Genomic DNA, 15,861 nt, shown 5'->3' with positions numbered 1-15,861 from the left:
GCGTTCTAAGTGCTAATAGAGTGTTAACTTGTACTTTGGTGGAACTGTTTTATTTATCTCGAGCCCCAGCACAGTTAGTTCGTACATGCAAAGCAGAGTAATATTAGATGGGTGTACTAGCTCACTACCCGCCCGAAATTAAGCGGTTAACAACCGACACCGCGTCTATAGGATCCGGAAACCGCGGAAACGAAAAAAGACGTACAAAAAACATTATCAGGTGCTGTCTATAAACACAATAAACTAAAGTTAGTGGAAATCGACATTACTAGAACTAGATCCACGTGCGTGTGAACATGAAACGTATAGAATATAATTATATGGATTTTGTTTATGATACAAAATCAAAATAGTTACACTGTTTATTGAGTGAAAGTATAAGTGTTTTAATTAAATGAACAGCAATTAAATTAATTATAAATTGGCAACGAATGATTAAAAATAGATTCGCACCTCGGTACTTACGATTTTTAACTCTATGTTAAGGACAACTCGTTACAGATCGCGATTAGACTACGTGTTAATCCTTTGAGCGCGAACCGTCGATGGATCGACTCCCTATTAACAAGTATAAAGTGCGGAGCGTCGGAATACAGACTATTTGCGCAGTTTGGTTATAGTTATTAGGTATTGACCTATACGGACGTGTCTTAGCGCGCGCATGTATGACATGTTTAATAAATTTAATATAATAACATTTACAACTGACAATTATTTTGCTGTGAAATTAGCATTGCCTTTTGTATATTTTTTTTTAATTGATAGTTTTATTTAAGGCACCTAATTTTTTTCAAAAATCCGTTAACTATTTGTGCAAAATATGTGGTAATAAGTTCCGCACTAAGAAGAGTTGAAACCAGGATAGCAGAGCGAGTCGGCAAATTTTATTACAGAATGAGGTTGTATCCTTTTTCAATGACACACATTTGAAACTTAGCAACGCTGCGTCGTTGCCTAGCAACAAACAGCGCTGTTTTCATCCCGCGAAACACGCGTGTTCCCTTCTTAATTTCTGCACAAATATTACGAATCATGTCCGATTTCCGAGGATCTGGTACATCCATAGACTGCGGTTGCACGGAGGACAGTCGTTCGACAGAATCACCGCTGCCACTCACCTGCGATTGTCCAAGAGACGAACATGATCTTGTGGTCCACGAGGAGAATTGCCTGTTCCACAGGAACGAGAGAATTATATTTCCGCACGTAAGATTTGATTATGTTAAGTATTACATACATGGCATGCTGAAATCCATGGGCGACGGTGACGATCAGGTATGCTCGAATGTCTACAAGCGCAAAAAAAGTGTTTTTATTTTTTATAGATGGGTGCACGAGCTCACGGCCCACCTGGTGTTAAGTGGTTCCCGGAGCCCATAGACATCTATAACGTAAATGCGCCACGCACCTTGAGATATGAGTTCTAAGGTCTCAGTATAGTTACAACGGCTGCCCCACCCTTCAAACCGAAACGCATTACTGCTTCACGGCAGAAAATGGCAGGGTGGTGGTACCTAACCGTGCGAGCTCACAACAGGTCCTACCACCAGTAATTACGCAAATTATAATTTTGCGGGTTTGATTTTTACTACACGATGTTATTCCTTCACCGTGGAACCCAATCGTGAACATTTGTTGAGTACGTATTTCATTAGAAAAAAATTGGTACCCGCGTGTGGAATTCGAACACCGGTGCATCGCTCAACACGAATGCACCGGACGTTTTATCCTTTAGGGCACGACGACTGTGTTATTTTATTTCGAAACATATCTTTTATTTTTTTCAAAGTATCTGTAACACGAAATTCAGTGTAATACGTAGGTCGATCGCCGTATTTTGCTAACTGTCAATCTCTTGTCATTTTGTTTTTTTTTTCGAACAGGAAGTCGAAGAGTGCGAGTGCGTGACTCCTCCGTTTGAAGATGGGATCTGCAAGTGCTGCCGGTGCCCGGTCGACCAGTGCCACTGCAACAAGGCCGGCAGAGAGGCCTTCGACCAGTAAGCTTGCAGGCGTAACCTAGCTATACCCTGACTTTCTTTTTTATTCCTGAACGGAATGCAATCACTATCCGCCTGGTGTTAAGTGGTTACCGGAGAATAGACAACAGCAATATAACACAAGTTCTCATTCTCAGTTTTGTACAACAGCTGCTTTTTTAAAATTCCTGAACGGAATGGGGTCACTGTCCGCCTGGTAATAAGTGGTTACCGGAGGATAGACAACAGCAACATAACACAAGTTCTCTCTCTCAGTTTTGTACAACAGCTGCCCTTTCAAACCGAAAAACATATTATGTGTTGCTTGCTTCATGGCAGAAATTGGCTGCGTGGTGGTATTTACTCGTGCGGGCTCACAAGACGCCCTACAATCAATAAAAAAGCATACAAAGCGTATTTTTATTTTTTAATATCAATTTAACTGTTTTAGTATGTGAAATGGTTATACATGCACAGAACTAAATTAAATTACCATTAATTTTTATTTTTTTAAGGTGGCGCAGCAAAAGAGAATTAGGTGCGATGCCAGCAGTGTTGGAATCAACTCATCCGCTGATGCAACGGTTCCAGGATACGCTCAAGCAGTTTCTCGAGAAGGAGAACGCTCTTGCTGAAGAGGAGATTCTTAATTTGGTTAGTACGACTTTCACGATGAAGGAATAGCATTCCGTAATGAACATAAAAATCGTAAAATTTATAAATATACGTTCTACTATGTAGCACGCGCATTACTACCCGTAGTACGCTACTACCCGCGTATATGCATGCGGGTAGGTACAACCACCGAGCCTATTTCTACCGCAAAACATACATGCGTTTTGATATAATTTAAGTTACGTCATGTCTCAAATGGAGCAACCTTCGCGTTGTGATGTCCATGGACTCCGAAGCCGTTGAACACCTGATAAAACGATCACTCAACTATGTGCTGTTAAATTGATATTTTGAGCTATTGAAATTATATGCATGTATATAATGCATTCATACAACGTATGCTTGCTCTATATTAGTGCGAGTTTTTTAAAGTTCTCGATAGCGATACTCAAATATGTATGAACAGCGCCCTTAGCGGAAGGGAAGCCGTTCCAACTCCATACAAATTTGAGTTCAGTTTTGTACTTGTATGCATTGAAATTTTTTCTTGGTAAATCTTGACCAAAAAAGTAATTGAAAAATCTGTGGAAAAATATTATCATTGTATTAACACCACATTACGAGAATTTAGATTACACGTGAGAATGACGAGACCAATTCATCTTTCATTTTGTTATTATTATCAATTTCATGTTATCTGTACATATAAATAAAATTGGAGTGTCTGTTTGTAATATTGAAATAACCGCTTTTTACTACATGCATATGAGTATATATACGGTACATACACAAAAAGAATTTTTTTTACAATTTTTGTCTGTCTGTCTATCTGTCTGTCTGTTTGTTCCGGCTAATCTCTGGAACGGCTGGACCGATTTTGACAGGACTTTCACCGATAGGTAGCTGATGGTATAAGGAGTAACTTAGGCTACTTTTTTTTGGCTAGCTTCGCCCCGCGGTGTCACCCTCTGTACGAAAAGAACCGCGGGTAACATCGCGGGACTCAGCTATCAATAATTAAATTTAATGTTTCCGAAGTGAAGCGAGGGCGGGTCGCTAGTTTTAAATATGAAATGTACCTATATCTAATGTTGTAAATTGTGTTCTATCGTAGCGTGAAGAGCTCCGCCTGAGCAAGCTAGCCTACGATAAGGACTTGGAAGTGATCTATCGAAGCGATCACGATACAAATGCGCAAAGAGTAAGAAAATATATTTTTGTTTTTTCATGAATCGTTATCATTATCAAAAAATGGCAATTGTGTAAAAATTAAGACTGCTTTTTGTAGTATTCACGCAATATTAATGTTTCGTAGAGTTAGTTGTTGTTGTGTATCGTTGTGATAGATCTTACGTATGAAAACTCTGACTTATCGCCGATACGGAGTAGAGTTCGTCCATACCACCTGGAGCCACTGCGGTCATCCACAGTGCGTTTCCAGAGGTTTTTTTTGCCACGCACCATCCGGCTATGGAATGAGTTCCCCTCCACGGTGTTTCCCGAGCGCTATGGCATGTCCTTTTTCAAACGAGGCTTGTGGAGAGTATTAAGCGGTAGGCAGCGGCTTGGCTCTGCCCTCGGCATTGCTGAAGTCCATGGGCGACGGTAACCACTCACCATCAGGTGGGCCGTAAGCTCGTCTGTCTACAAGGGCAATAAAAAAAATGTAATAGGTACCTATGGTGCTAGCGACTGTTCAATTGTGTATAAAAAAAAATTCTACCTAAGTTGATAGTCTTTAGAGTTTAGAGGCTATATCAGCGTAACCTAACAAGTAGGTGAGCTCACGGGGCTCAAGCCTGACGATGTTGCTAACACTAGAAACGCGATCCACTGAGAAGATCCGGCGGGAAACTCAATGGGCTGTGTCTGTGGGTTAATTTACTCGCCGAGCCCTTCGTCGCAAGCGACGGGTTCGACGAACGATGACAGGGATGAATCGTAGGAACACGGTTTTGTGAAATAGTTTTATTCTTACACTTGTTTTACTGATTACACGAACACTCTTACTTATAATTACTATTGAGTGCGTTAGGAATTATAAATTCCTATTTTGTTAAACTAAACTAACCTTAAATTGTTTTCTTAATTGCCAGTCTTTCTCATTCCCACAATCTAATTAAGCTTGTTATTGTTATAACGTGATTGGTGGAAATTATTATTTATAACAAATATCTGTGCAGGCTTTGATTGAGGAGTATGAGAGTAGCTTATCTGAGAGGACAGCGGAACGCGAGGCAGCGGAACGAAGGGCTCGAGAATCGAACGAGAAATACAAAAGAGCCAAGGAGAAGCTTGAACAAGATCTTATCACTGGTTAATTAAATCTGAGTTAATTTTTTTATTATTTCTTACATGGGTGGACGAGCTCACAGCCCACCTGGTGTTAAGTGGTTACTGGAGGCCATGGACATCTACAACGTAAACGCGCTACCCACCTTGAGATATATGTTCTAAGGTCTCAGTATAGTTACAACGGCTGCCCCACCCTTCAAACCGAAACGCATTACTGCGTCACTGCAGAAATAGGTAGGGTGGAATGCAAACAGAAAGGACACATATTTTATTTTGTAAAAATCGATCTGATTGGAACTTCTCTCTAACGATGTTTCTTTAATTAATCTTGCTTTGCTGTCGTCGAAGAAGTTTCGCTTCGTACATTTATCTCTCTTGATCAATAAATAGAAAGCAAAATTTTCAGAATGAATTTATTTGAGCAATGTCAAAAATCAATTATTCAAATTTCAAATTTCAAATTTGGATGTTTGTATGTAAACGAAGCATTTGGATAATTCTAGTAAAGTTTCCAGTTCCCTGTGCGAATTCAATTGAAAGACATAGATGACAGAGATGACAGAGTGCAGCCATAAAAACCCGTACCTTCAACCATACCTAATTAATATTTAATGATTAGTTACAAATGATCAATGATAAATGAAATATGACAACGGTACTTACTTATAGTAATAATGATACCATCATTCGTTTAAATCGGACAATGATTTGACAGAATCCAATGAGAAATGGAATTATTTTCTGTTCAAATGAGCTGAAAAATTTATTTAGAACTTTAATCTCCCTCATCTAATCCGGTTATCAGTAGTGACTGTAGGTTGAAAAGTAGCTTTGAGAAGCTCAAAGTCCAAACTTGAAAAACAAGAATTCTGTAGAGTACACTTTTGAACACTGTCCCCATCTTTTAATTTTAAACCGCACACAAGAACTGTGTTCATTAAGTTGATTACATAAAACTTATCGGTGTTTATATAAGCTAATAAAATAATATTTTTTCGGTGTAGAACGTGAAGCGACTGAGGAGTTAGAAGCTCTGACATCTTTATGCCGACAACTGGAAGAGTGGCGTGATGAGACAGAATCAGATCTGACCGTCAGCCAACGGATGTCAGACAAGATGAAGGCGGAGAAACGACAGCTCGCACAGGAAAAAAGAGAGCTGGTTTGTAACTTTTAGAATTTCGGTTAAAGTAGGAGTTTTTTTTCTTTTTTCTTTATCTTGCAATCAGTCGGCTAGATTATGAGCAGATGTGTTGAGAGCTGTTAGCGGTCAGAGCAAAATCTCCATCGAGACTGCTCCACTCTGTCAACCATGTCTATCAAGACTTAGGATTTGTCGCCTTTTAAGCTCATTTATTATTATTTATTAGGTCAGGTGTGGTTAGTTGCGGTGCAAAGTAAGAGATAATATATTTTTATCGAACAGAATAGAAGTAGTATTAAAAAAAAGGAGAAATAAACTACACAGAGCTAGCCCAAATATATTTTACTAAATTAATCAAAATGTCTAACAAAATGATTTCAATTTACTGTTAACGAAAACTTAAAAATACATAACAAGTTTCAAAAAGGACCGCCACGCACAGAATGAGTCAAAAGGGTTATTTTTTTCTACCTATGCTGGTAACCTAGGGGTTATGCCAGCGTAGCCGGGTGGCCCAGCGAGGGCTCATTTTTCTATAAAAAATCCCGGTCTGGGGGAGCATGGACTCGATAATAATATCTGATAATATCATATTGTAGAATAAAAAAAAGCTAAGATGCTGCTGACTGACATTTGTATTAGTGATAGGGCACACCGTTGCTTATCGATAGTCCTAGTTACTCGTCCTAAGCAAAACAACAATGAGAAACAATGTCCCTAGAATTATTATGTTTCACAATTTTTCATAACTATTGAATATTTCTTAAAAATGTTGTAGTTCGATTGTTGGACGCACGTTTCAACTAAATTGTTGCTTTAGGATATGTTCATATTCGGCCTGAGTAATGAAGTCTGGAAGCTCGAGTCTAAACTAGAAATGTTCCAGAAACAACTCGAGATCAAGAATTCCGAAATGGAGAAAGTCAACGACAAGGTACGCATTTCTATCGAAGTAGTAGGTAATTTAGTGGCTCTCTATTGATTATTATAGGGTTTTTCCATCTGTTGTTGGTCATCTTGGTTTTAGTAAGGTTCATCTCGAGCCCCACCTTGATACTGGCTTGGTGTAGAGCCTCTATCATGTGTTGCATCTGGCCGGCCGTCTCTGACAGAAGTGCTAGGTCGTCTGCGAACCTAAGATGACTTAAATATTCACTTTTTATACAAAGCGGTACTACCGATGGTTTATGGCACTATGAAATTTATATTATTTATATATAAATAATTATAGCTATGTTGACTCTAGTAATCATGAAACTGTCTGTGTCTTTTCGTGTGTGTGAAGGATATAAGTAGTGTCAAATCATACAAGTCTCTGTAATTTAATGTGGCTTTGTTTTGCGACTTGTGATCTAACACTAACCCATCTGTGGGAATTGCAATTTAGATTAAGAATCTAAGAAATAGTTTGCTACAAGCCGTGGGTAATATTACTGAGATTGCACGATGAGACTGTAGTGTTAAAGTATCATAGAGCGACTTGTACCACAAGAATGAGCTCCAGAAAAGTCATTTATATAGTAGACAGATGAGATAAATTTAGCGCCTGCCAGTGATCTAAAAATTTTACAGACTGATTGATACCTGCTATGTATACTAGTGGTGGGCGCCTAGTGAGACCGATCGGGTGGATACCACCACCCTGCCTATTTCTGCCGCGGCGCAGTAAATGTACATCGCTTTGAAGGGTGGGACTGGCGTTCTTCTATCAAACTGAGACTTAGAGCTCATTTCTCTAGGTGTGTGCTGGCATTTACATTGCTGATGTGTATGGGTTTCGGTAATCACTTACCTGTAAGCAATATATAAATAATCACCAACTCATGATAAGCTCTGTTGCCTTGAGGTTTCAAAGATGATGAACAGATACACACTCTAGCAGTTTGTATCTTCAGCTTTGTAGTCTCTGATGTAAGATTTAGAATATATAGGTACCTATACATTATTTTGCTGACAGTCTGCGACAGTAAGTGCATCTCAAACTGTATTATAGGTGACAGCGTATGCTACAGAACTGGAAGACTTGGAGTTAGACAAACGGCGTCTAGTCAGTCTCTGGAACTCTGTTCTTGTTAACATCCAACAGCGTGATCGCGTCTACGATGCTGTCAGAGACGACTACCGGTATTGTAGTTGTGTTATCTCTACTACTACATTTAATTTTCAGTGCTCTACGAGTATTAGAATACTGGAATTGCATACCGGGATTTATTTATAAGGCATATTGTTAGTCCTTAAGGGGCCATGGAATAAGTATGCGCAACGATTTGAGTTGGGTACAGCCCTTAATAGAAAATACTCTTAATTGAAAAAAAAATAGTGAAATAGTTGTAATCATGTAATAAATATAGAATTAATACTCTTTAGAGTTAACCAACTTCAAGATAAAAAAAAAAGTAATACACATATATTACTTGAACTTTTACAAACTTTACATACAATTGGGATTATTTGGATTGGAACTATTTAGTTGTAATAACTGCCAAGACTTTGTTGTTTCCTCAAATTCTAGTTTGGGGAGGGTAAAATAATGGTGTTACCTTTTTAGAACACTTCAAGAAAACTATCGCACGTTACTGAACAATTTGGAGATTACAAAGAAACTTGCAATGGAGGAGATGAACAAAGGAAAAGAAATCGCCATGAACAAGGACAAGCTGCAGTATGATTTGGATCGGGCTGTTAAATTATGTGAGTTGTTGGAGAGATATTTTGGCTCGGTGAGGGATCTAAAATAGGAAATGATGCAATCAAGTTTCTTTTTGAACCATAAACATTACCCAACGGTGAATTTATTTCCAGAGGTCTTTTTTGCCACGTACCATCCGGCTATGGAATGAGCTCCCCTCCACGGTGTTTCCCGAGCGCTATGACATGTCCTTCTTCAAACGAGGCTTGTGGAGAGAATTAAACGATAGGCAGCGGCTTATCTCTCCCCCTGGCATTGCTGAAGTCCATGGGCGACGGTAACCATTCACCATCAGGTGGGCCGTATGCTCGTCTGCCTACAAGGGCAATAAAAAAAAAATAGTTTCGCTATAGGGTTTTTTTGGTTTGGTTCTGCATTTGTTCAAACATATATCTCGACAACCAGTTTGGTTCTAAACTTGTTTACACTTATCTCCATAACTGCATTTAAGCAATTTGCGTGAAATCTCCATTCATCTGTGATGTGTTGTGTACATGAGTGATGTTTATAGAAACCTTAAGTTAAGTCCTTTAAGTTGATAGAAAAAAATATCTCAATTTCGGGACGCGTATGAAATTGCTTAGTAAGGAAAAAAATATTAATAATATTGAACCATTCATTTTCATTTGTAGTTGACACTGAAGACATGAAACGGGTTAATTTGGAAACTCAAATTGCAGAACTAACTGAAGCTATAGAGATGACAGAGAGAGATCAGGAAATGATTAAGTCTGTAAGTTTTATATTGCGCAAATCGTAAGCGGCTGCTTGATTGAACTAATCAAATATAAATTTAGTATATAAATTTCAATTTTTATAGAATCATTTAAGTCTTACGACTTAGAAATATTGTGGCGCATGTATGTATGACCCGACACGAATATTTTAGAAATCTGTCTTACATTAAATGATAGGGAAATTGTCAGTGGCAATATTTACTTTACTCAGTGTGGTTTACATTTTCAGGAAAATCAAACGATGCGAAACATTTTGAAGAGTTCGGAGAAAGATTACGATCGTAAAAACGAGCTCAAACTCAAACTGGAAAATGATATATTAGCGAATCTACAAGAGTGTTTATTGAATGATAAAGCAGTTGAATCAATGGCGAACGGTATCAAGAAGATGAGGGAGCTATCCAGGAAACAGGTAAAGTAATTAATGTGGATCTCTTTAACGTAGAAGATTTGACTGTTGGACTAAAAGTAAAATTAGTTTTAAGTTAAAAAAAAATTATTTCTATCATTTGAATGATTTCGCTCTGTAATTAAAACATTTCGGAATCATTAGTTTATGATTATAGCTTGGCGTTTGAAGACGTTTTCAATCACTTGTGACTTTAAAACTGTTGATCACTGAGATTAGTCAAAAGAAATTCAGAGCTTGGGCTTTTAAAAGAATGTATATGATCAAAATGGTTTTTAAAATATTTAATCATTGTAGCGAGTACAAATAATATCACAATTATTAAATCTAGAAAAAATAGGTCTTAGTTACTTAAACAGTGCAGTTAATTAAAAAAAAACAAAACACGTGGTTTTGTCATTTACATAATCCTTTGCTGTTTAGCAAACGATCAGACTAAAAATACTTTTAATATTAAAACTGTCCATATTAGTTGTTGTTTCGCTGATGTCCATTAAGAATTCAAACACAATCACGTACTACTATGGTTTGGTTAATACAAGTGGCTATCACAGGAAATATCTCTAACCACAATGGAGAACCAACACGCGAAGATGATGATGGACCTCGAAATCTATCGCAACAGGCAAGCAAAGAATCAGCAGGTAATGGACGAAACACTCGCTCAAGTGAAAGCGAAAGAGAAGGAGCTGGAAGAGCTTCAAGAGAAGTACGATCAGAAGGCGATGGTCATCGTCAGGAAGCAACGGGAACTGGATATCGTGATGAAGAAGTACACGGCTTTGAAGGAAATTTTTGATGTGAGTAGGTACAGAGCCATGTTGATTTTTATTACACGATGTTATTCCTTCAACGTGGAAGTCAATCGTGAACATTTGCTGAGTACGTATTTCATTGGAAAAATTGGTACCCACCTGTGGGATTCGAACACCGGTGCATCGCTCAACACGAACGCACTGAACGACTTATCCTTTAGGCCATGACGACTTCAAAATATTTGTTAGATATATAATTAGATATCACTACATAGTATAAAACAAAGTCGCTTTCTCTGTCCCTATATCCCTATGTATGCTTAAATCTTTAAAACTACGCAACGGATTATGATGCGGTTTTTTTTAACAGATAGAGTGATTGAAGAGGAAGGTTTATATGCATAATAACATCCATTAAATAATGGAGAAATACTGTTTTTTATGAGGTTTCTAATGTGATGTCGTAAATAATCAATAATAAAATTTCATGTTTCCGAAGCGAAGCGAGGGCGGGTCGCTAGTTTAATATAATTAGATGTTTGTGTACAACGTTTTGAACAGTTGAAATCGCCGCAAGAGCGTCGCATCGAAGAGTTGGAGCTGCAGATCAAAGAATTGCGTGAACGAACCGAAGGGATGCAGCACGAGTGGCTTCGTCTGCAGGGACACGTCGTCAAACTGACCGAGCAACACCACAAGATGGCCACGGACATCAACTTGATTAACAAACGTAAGATATATAGATGTATAGAACAACGGTGTGCTTAGTGCGAGTTTCTTAACGTTCTCTATAGCGTAAAAGTTAAGCCATTTTTGTATGCAGTTGGAACAGCGCCCCTAGCGGCAAACGTACGCAAACGATCCCATTCCAGTAGTTGGAACAGCGCCCCTAGCGGCAAACGTACGCAAACGATCCCATTCCAGTAGTTGGAACAGCGCCCCTAGCGGCAAACGTACGCAAACGATCCCATTCCAGTAGTTGGAACAGCGCCCCTAGCAGCAAACGTACGCAAACGATCCCATTCCAGTAGTTGGAACAGCGCCCCTAGCAGCAAACGTACGCAAACGATCCCATTCCAGTAGTTGGAACAGCGCCCCTAGTGGCAAACGTACGCAAACGATCCCATTCCAGTAGTTGGAACAGCGCCCCTAGCGGCAAACGTACGCAAACGATCCCATTCCAGTAGTTGGAACAGCGCCCCTAGCGGCAAACGTACGCAAACAATCCCATTACATACCAATATGAGCTAACTTTTACGCTATCGCGAACGCTAAAAAACTCGCACTAAGCACACTGGCAGCAGTTTCGCTCTAGCCCTGGTATTGCTGAAGTCCATGGGCGATGGTTATTATCAATCACCATCACGTGGGCCGTATGCTCATTTGCCTACATCAGGTGGGCTGTATGGTCGTCTACTATTGCCTACAAGAGCAATAATAAAAAAAGCAAGACGAAGGACAGATTAAATTAAAACCTGCTTTTAAAGTTTAATCTTGGGCTTATTAGTTTCATAATATCTAATGTTTCCGAACTGTAAACTGATGCTTACGTAATCGCGCACGACTAAAGTTTTTCAATAAACATCTAAACATTATGCTAAAGAACATAAAAAGAAAAAATAATTTAATTGCAAAAACTTTAGAGCACGACTAGTACCTATATAAAAAAAATACTCAAGTAATTATCGGAATTTCTGTCTTTCCAACTAACAGAGATTCAAATATGTGAGCAGAAGATTATGCGGATACAGGCGGAGCGCGACACGGTTCAACAAGAGCGCGGTAAAGTCGAGAGATCGCTGCGAGAGTTGCGAGGGAGGCTCGAAGTGCTGGAGAGGACGAGGAAGGAGGCGAACGAACGAAACGATACGGCGCAGAAGAGTAACCTCTCTGTTACACACGAGTATTCTGCTAATTTGAAGGTGACTGACATTGTGTATTGTGCGTGCGTGCGTGCGTGCGTGTATGTGTGCGTGCGTGTATGTGTGCGTGCGTGTATGTGTGCGTGCGTGTATGTGTGCGTACATGTGTGCATGGGTGTATGTGTGCGTGCGTGCGTGTATGTGTACGTGCATGTATGTGTGCGTGCGTGCATGTGTGCGTGCGTGCATGTGTGTGTGCGTTCATGTGTGCGTGAGTTTGTGTGTGCGTGCGTGCATGGGAGTGTTTTCTTAGATATTTGTTCGAGCAAATGCTCGAACTGTCACGACGTTGGTTAGTACAAATGGAATGATCGTAGGACGCGGAGGCAGAAATAATTCAACTGGAAGAAGATATTGATGCGATGGACAAGGAGAAGATGAACTTGACTCAAGAGCTCGACCGCGTACAGAGGGAGGCTTTGGTCTGGCAGAGGAAAGTAAGTTTGTGTATTATATTTGAAAATGTTTATTATGTTGTCCGCGATCTTCAATTTGGTGCTATAAAAAATGTTTGCTTTAATAATACATGCTACGAGACGATAATTAATAATAATAAATAATAATTCATAAAAACAAATATGTGAATGATTGCACTATTTTAGAAATAAAGGCACGGGTGCTACCAGTCAGTCGCCAAACTTTCAACAAGTACGTTTGGTCACGCGTCTATGTAAGACAAACCCATCAAAAATTGTCAGTCTATCTTCATTTTGGCGGTAAAAAAGGAAGTATTGGTCAATCGGGACTGCAAAGAGGAAGGCTTAGGCAAGTTTGAGCAGAGTGCAGTCCAGAAAGTTCCTTTGGCTTTGATGGCAAAGTATCCGTTACCAGGGGGCGCTTTCTCGTGTTGTAGCAAAAACCATGAATTCCTATGTTTAGTCGCTCACTGCCCATAGGAGGAAAAACTTTTGACAAAGCAAAATAAATCAACCATCAAAAATAGCGAACAAGCTTTGCCTGTAGCGGTGGGTCGTACTCGGTTACTCAGATAACAGGTCCACCTGTTCTTAATCTTAAGAAACACCTAATCCAATCCAAATTCCTAATCTCATTCACAGCCAATACTTTACTTAACAAGCAATCTCAATCTGCCTATTCCTAATCTCAAGTTCGTTACTAGGATTTGATTAATGTGATCGTTGGATCATTATTGGAATGATTAGGCTTAGGCATTTAGGGATTATGAGATACGTTGCAACGTGTAAGTGAGTGAGACAGCGCAGGAATAGGTGGGAGCGTGTGCTGAACATTCGATTTTATGTTTTAAGAATACGAAGATTAGGTGGAACAGGTGGATTATACACATTGACAAAATGGGATTAGGTGCAGCCTAATCTCGTAAAATACCTAATACTCGGATCTGTTCTAATAAATCCGACTCATCTCTATTTACCTGTATTTGATAATATTATCGATGGAAATCCATTTTTAAATAAGATGGAACACAATTTTGAGCTGTTTAATTTATACTAACAAAATTCGTGTTATTTGAATTTTCTTCTAAATAACTTTATTTTAGAGTCTGTTCAGTCACAGCGGATAGTGGCTTCGTTCACAGCTTTCTGATTGACAGGGCATTTTAGCCGTCGAACTGAAGAAGAACATGCAAGCCGCCAAATCAGCCGCCGGCGAGATAGGACAAATGAAAAACGAAATACACCGAATGGAGGTTAGATGTAAACAAAATCTAGCTAAAGACAAGGGGATCAGCTATGCTGGTGTCGGATCGTTACTGGAATCCATTGACATATACTGTGTACAACAGCTCTCCCACCCTTGAAACTGGTTTGAACGACTGAGTTGAGCAAGGTGATGGTATCATCCTCCGGGGTTATTTTGTAATGTTTGAATTCTTCTTTGTAGTATTTTTTTCAACTATCACGAGTCTTAAGCATAATTAAAACTAGTTTTATTTTCATTTGAAACTGCTTGGTGACAACAACAATTGTTATGATGAATGAAAGTCGTCGTTACTTAAAGGATAAGACGTCCGGTGCATTTGTATCTAGCGATGCAACGGTGTTCGAATCCCGCAGGCGGGTACCAATCTTTCTAATGGAATACGTACTTAACAAATGTTCACGATTGACTTCCACGGTGAAGGAATAACTGAATAATTATATGAATAATTATTATAATAGTTGGAGATAATCTAATGACAAAAAACAATAGTTTTAATTATGTCCTTTATTTTATGCATCATCTCATTATCGGTCCTTCTGTCACTTGAGTTACAAAGATATATTGTTTGAATATGTAATGTCGTGGTCTCCCGGTCACCATCCTCGCCGAACCCGTCGCATGCAACGAAGAGCTCGACGAGTAAATTAACCCATAGACACAGCCCACTGAGTTTCTCGCCGGATCTTCTCGGTGGCTTGCGTTTCCGATCCGGTGGTAGATTCTGAGAAGCACTGCTCTTGCTAGGGCCAGTGTTAGCAACACTCCCGTGTTGAGCCCCGTGAGCTCACCTACACGTCAAGGTGAAACAGAAATAGCCTCTCAAGGCTATCAGTATAGGGAGGGAAAAAAAAAGTCGTGCTCTCGGGCAAAGGTTCGTCGAGAGCACCTTCGTCGGACCAGCGAGAAGTTGGCGGATGATCTAGCGCTGTACGTGACGCGACGCGACACCGCCATGGAGAAGTGTCGCGCCGCCGCCGCCGTTGAGAAGGCGCACGGACACTCTGGACACACCTCGCAGTCTGTCTACCGACACAAGCTGAGACTGGCTAGAGCCGATGTCGCTAGAGTTACGAAGGTATATTTCGAAAAAAATTGCACTGTTTTATGTCGATTGAAATTTTATTCATAACGAAATTTATATTATTCCCTCATTTAAATTTAAAGATTATGTGGTAAAAGTGTAATGAAATACGTACTTAACATGCGTTCATGATTAGCTTCCACGCTAAAGAAATAGCATCGTGTGAAGATGAGAACATGCAAATTTTATTTGGCGTAATTATATATCAAGTGGTCGATACAACACCCTGTATTGTGATCCGCACAAATAAGTCCGACCACCCTGTCTCTATTTGCTCTCAAAACACTACCGTGTTCCGGGTTGAAGCATTACAATCGAGTTTTCGAAGTATCGTAAACAAGTGCACGGTTTGCGTGTAAATACATGTGCCCACACCGTCACTTATCATTAATTTAGCTCACTGAGTTTCTTGCCGGATTTTCTCAGAGGGTCGCGTTTCCGATCTGGTGGTAGATTCTGCGAATCACTGCTTTTTTTTTTTTTTTTTTTTTTTATGATTGAAAGTTTACTGGTGGCCCGAAGGCCTTTCCAGTTTCACCAGGACAGGTGGGCG

General features: G+C 39.5%; 1 protein-coding gene across 1 annotated transcript in view; it reads left to right on the top strand.

The window, feature by feature from the left end:
* The first annotated feature begins 939 nt into the window (after positions 1-939).
* The window catches only part of LOC101741192 (CAP-Gly domain-containing linker protein 1), a 23,501-nt gene continuing 8,579 nt past the window's right edge, over positions 940-15,861 (top strand). The window contains exons 1-17 of the mRNA XM_038016658.2: positions 940-1,206; positions 1,884-1,999; positions 2,494-2,632; positions 3,708-3,794; positions 4,777-4,909; positions 5,893-6,050; positions 6,853-6,966; positions 8,026-8,156; positions 8,581-8,723; positions 9,354-9,454; positions 9,688-9,870; positions 10,422-10,667; positions 11,184-11,352; positions 12,336-12,544; positions 12,862-12,981; positions 14,118-14,213; positions 15,099-15,302. Of these exons, the coding sequence (XP_037872586.1) occupies positions 1,033-1,206; positions 1,884-1,999; positions 2,494-2,632; positions 3,708-3,794; positions 4,777-4,909; positions 5,893-6,050; positions 6,853-6,966; positions 8,026-8,156; positions 8,581-8,723; positions 9,354-9,454; positions 9,688-9,870; positions 10,422-10,667; positions 11,184-11,352; positions 12,336-12,544; positions 12,862-12,981; positions 14,118-14,213; positions 15,099-15,302 (2,523 nt within the window). The 5' untranslated portion in view covers positions 940-1,032. The remainder of the gene's footprint in view (positions 1,207-1,883; positions 2,000-2,493; positions 2,633-3,707; positions 3,795-4,776; positions 4,910-5,892; positions 6,051-6,852; positions 6,967-8,025; positions 8,157-8,580; positions 8,724-9,353; positions 9,455-9,687; positions 9,871-10,421; positions 10,668-11,183; positions 11,353-12,335; positions 12,545-12,861; positions 12,982-14,117; positions 14,214-15,098; positions 15,303-15,861) is intronic.

The sequence above is a fragment of the Bombyx mori genome, chromosome 17, assembly GCF_030269925.1.
Source record: "Bombyx mori chromosome 17, ASM3026992v2".
In the NCBI taxonomy this organism is placed as follows: Eukaryota; Metazoa; Arthropoda; class Insecta; order Lepidoptera; family Bombycidae; genus Bombyx; species Bombyx mori.
Note: the sequence above shows the minus strand (reverse complement) of the source record. Positions and strands in the feature narration are given on the sequence as shown.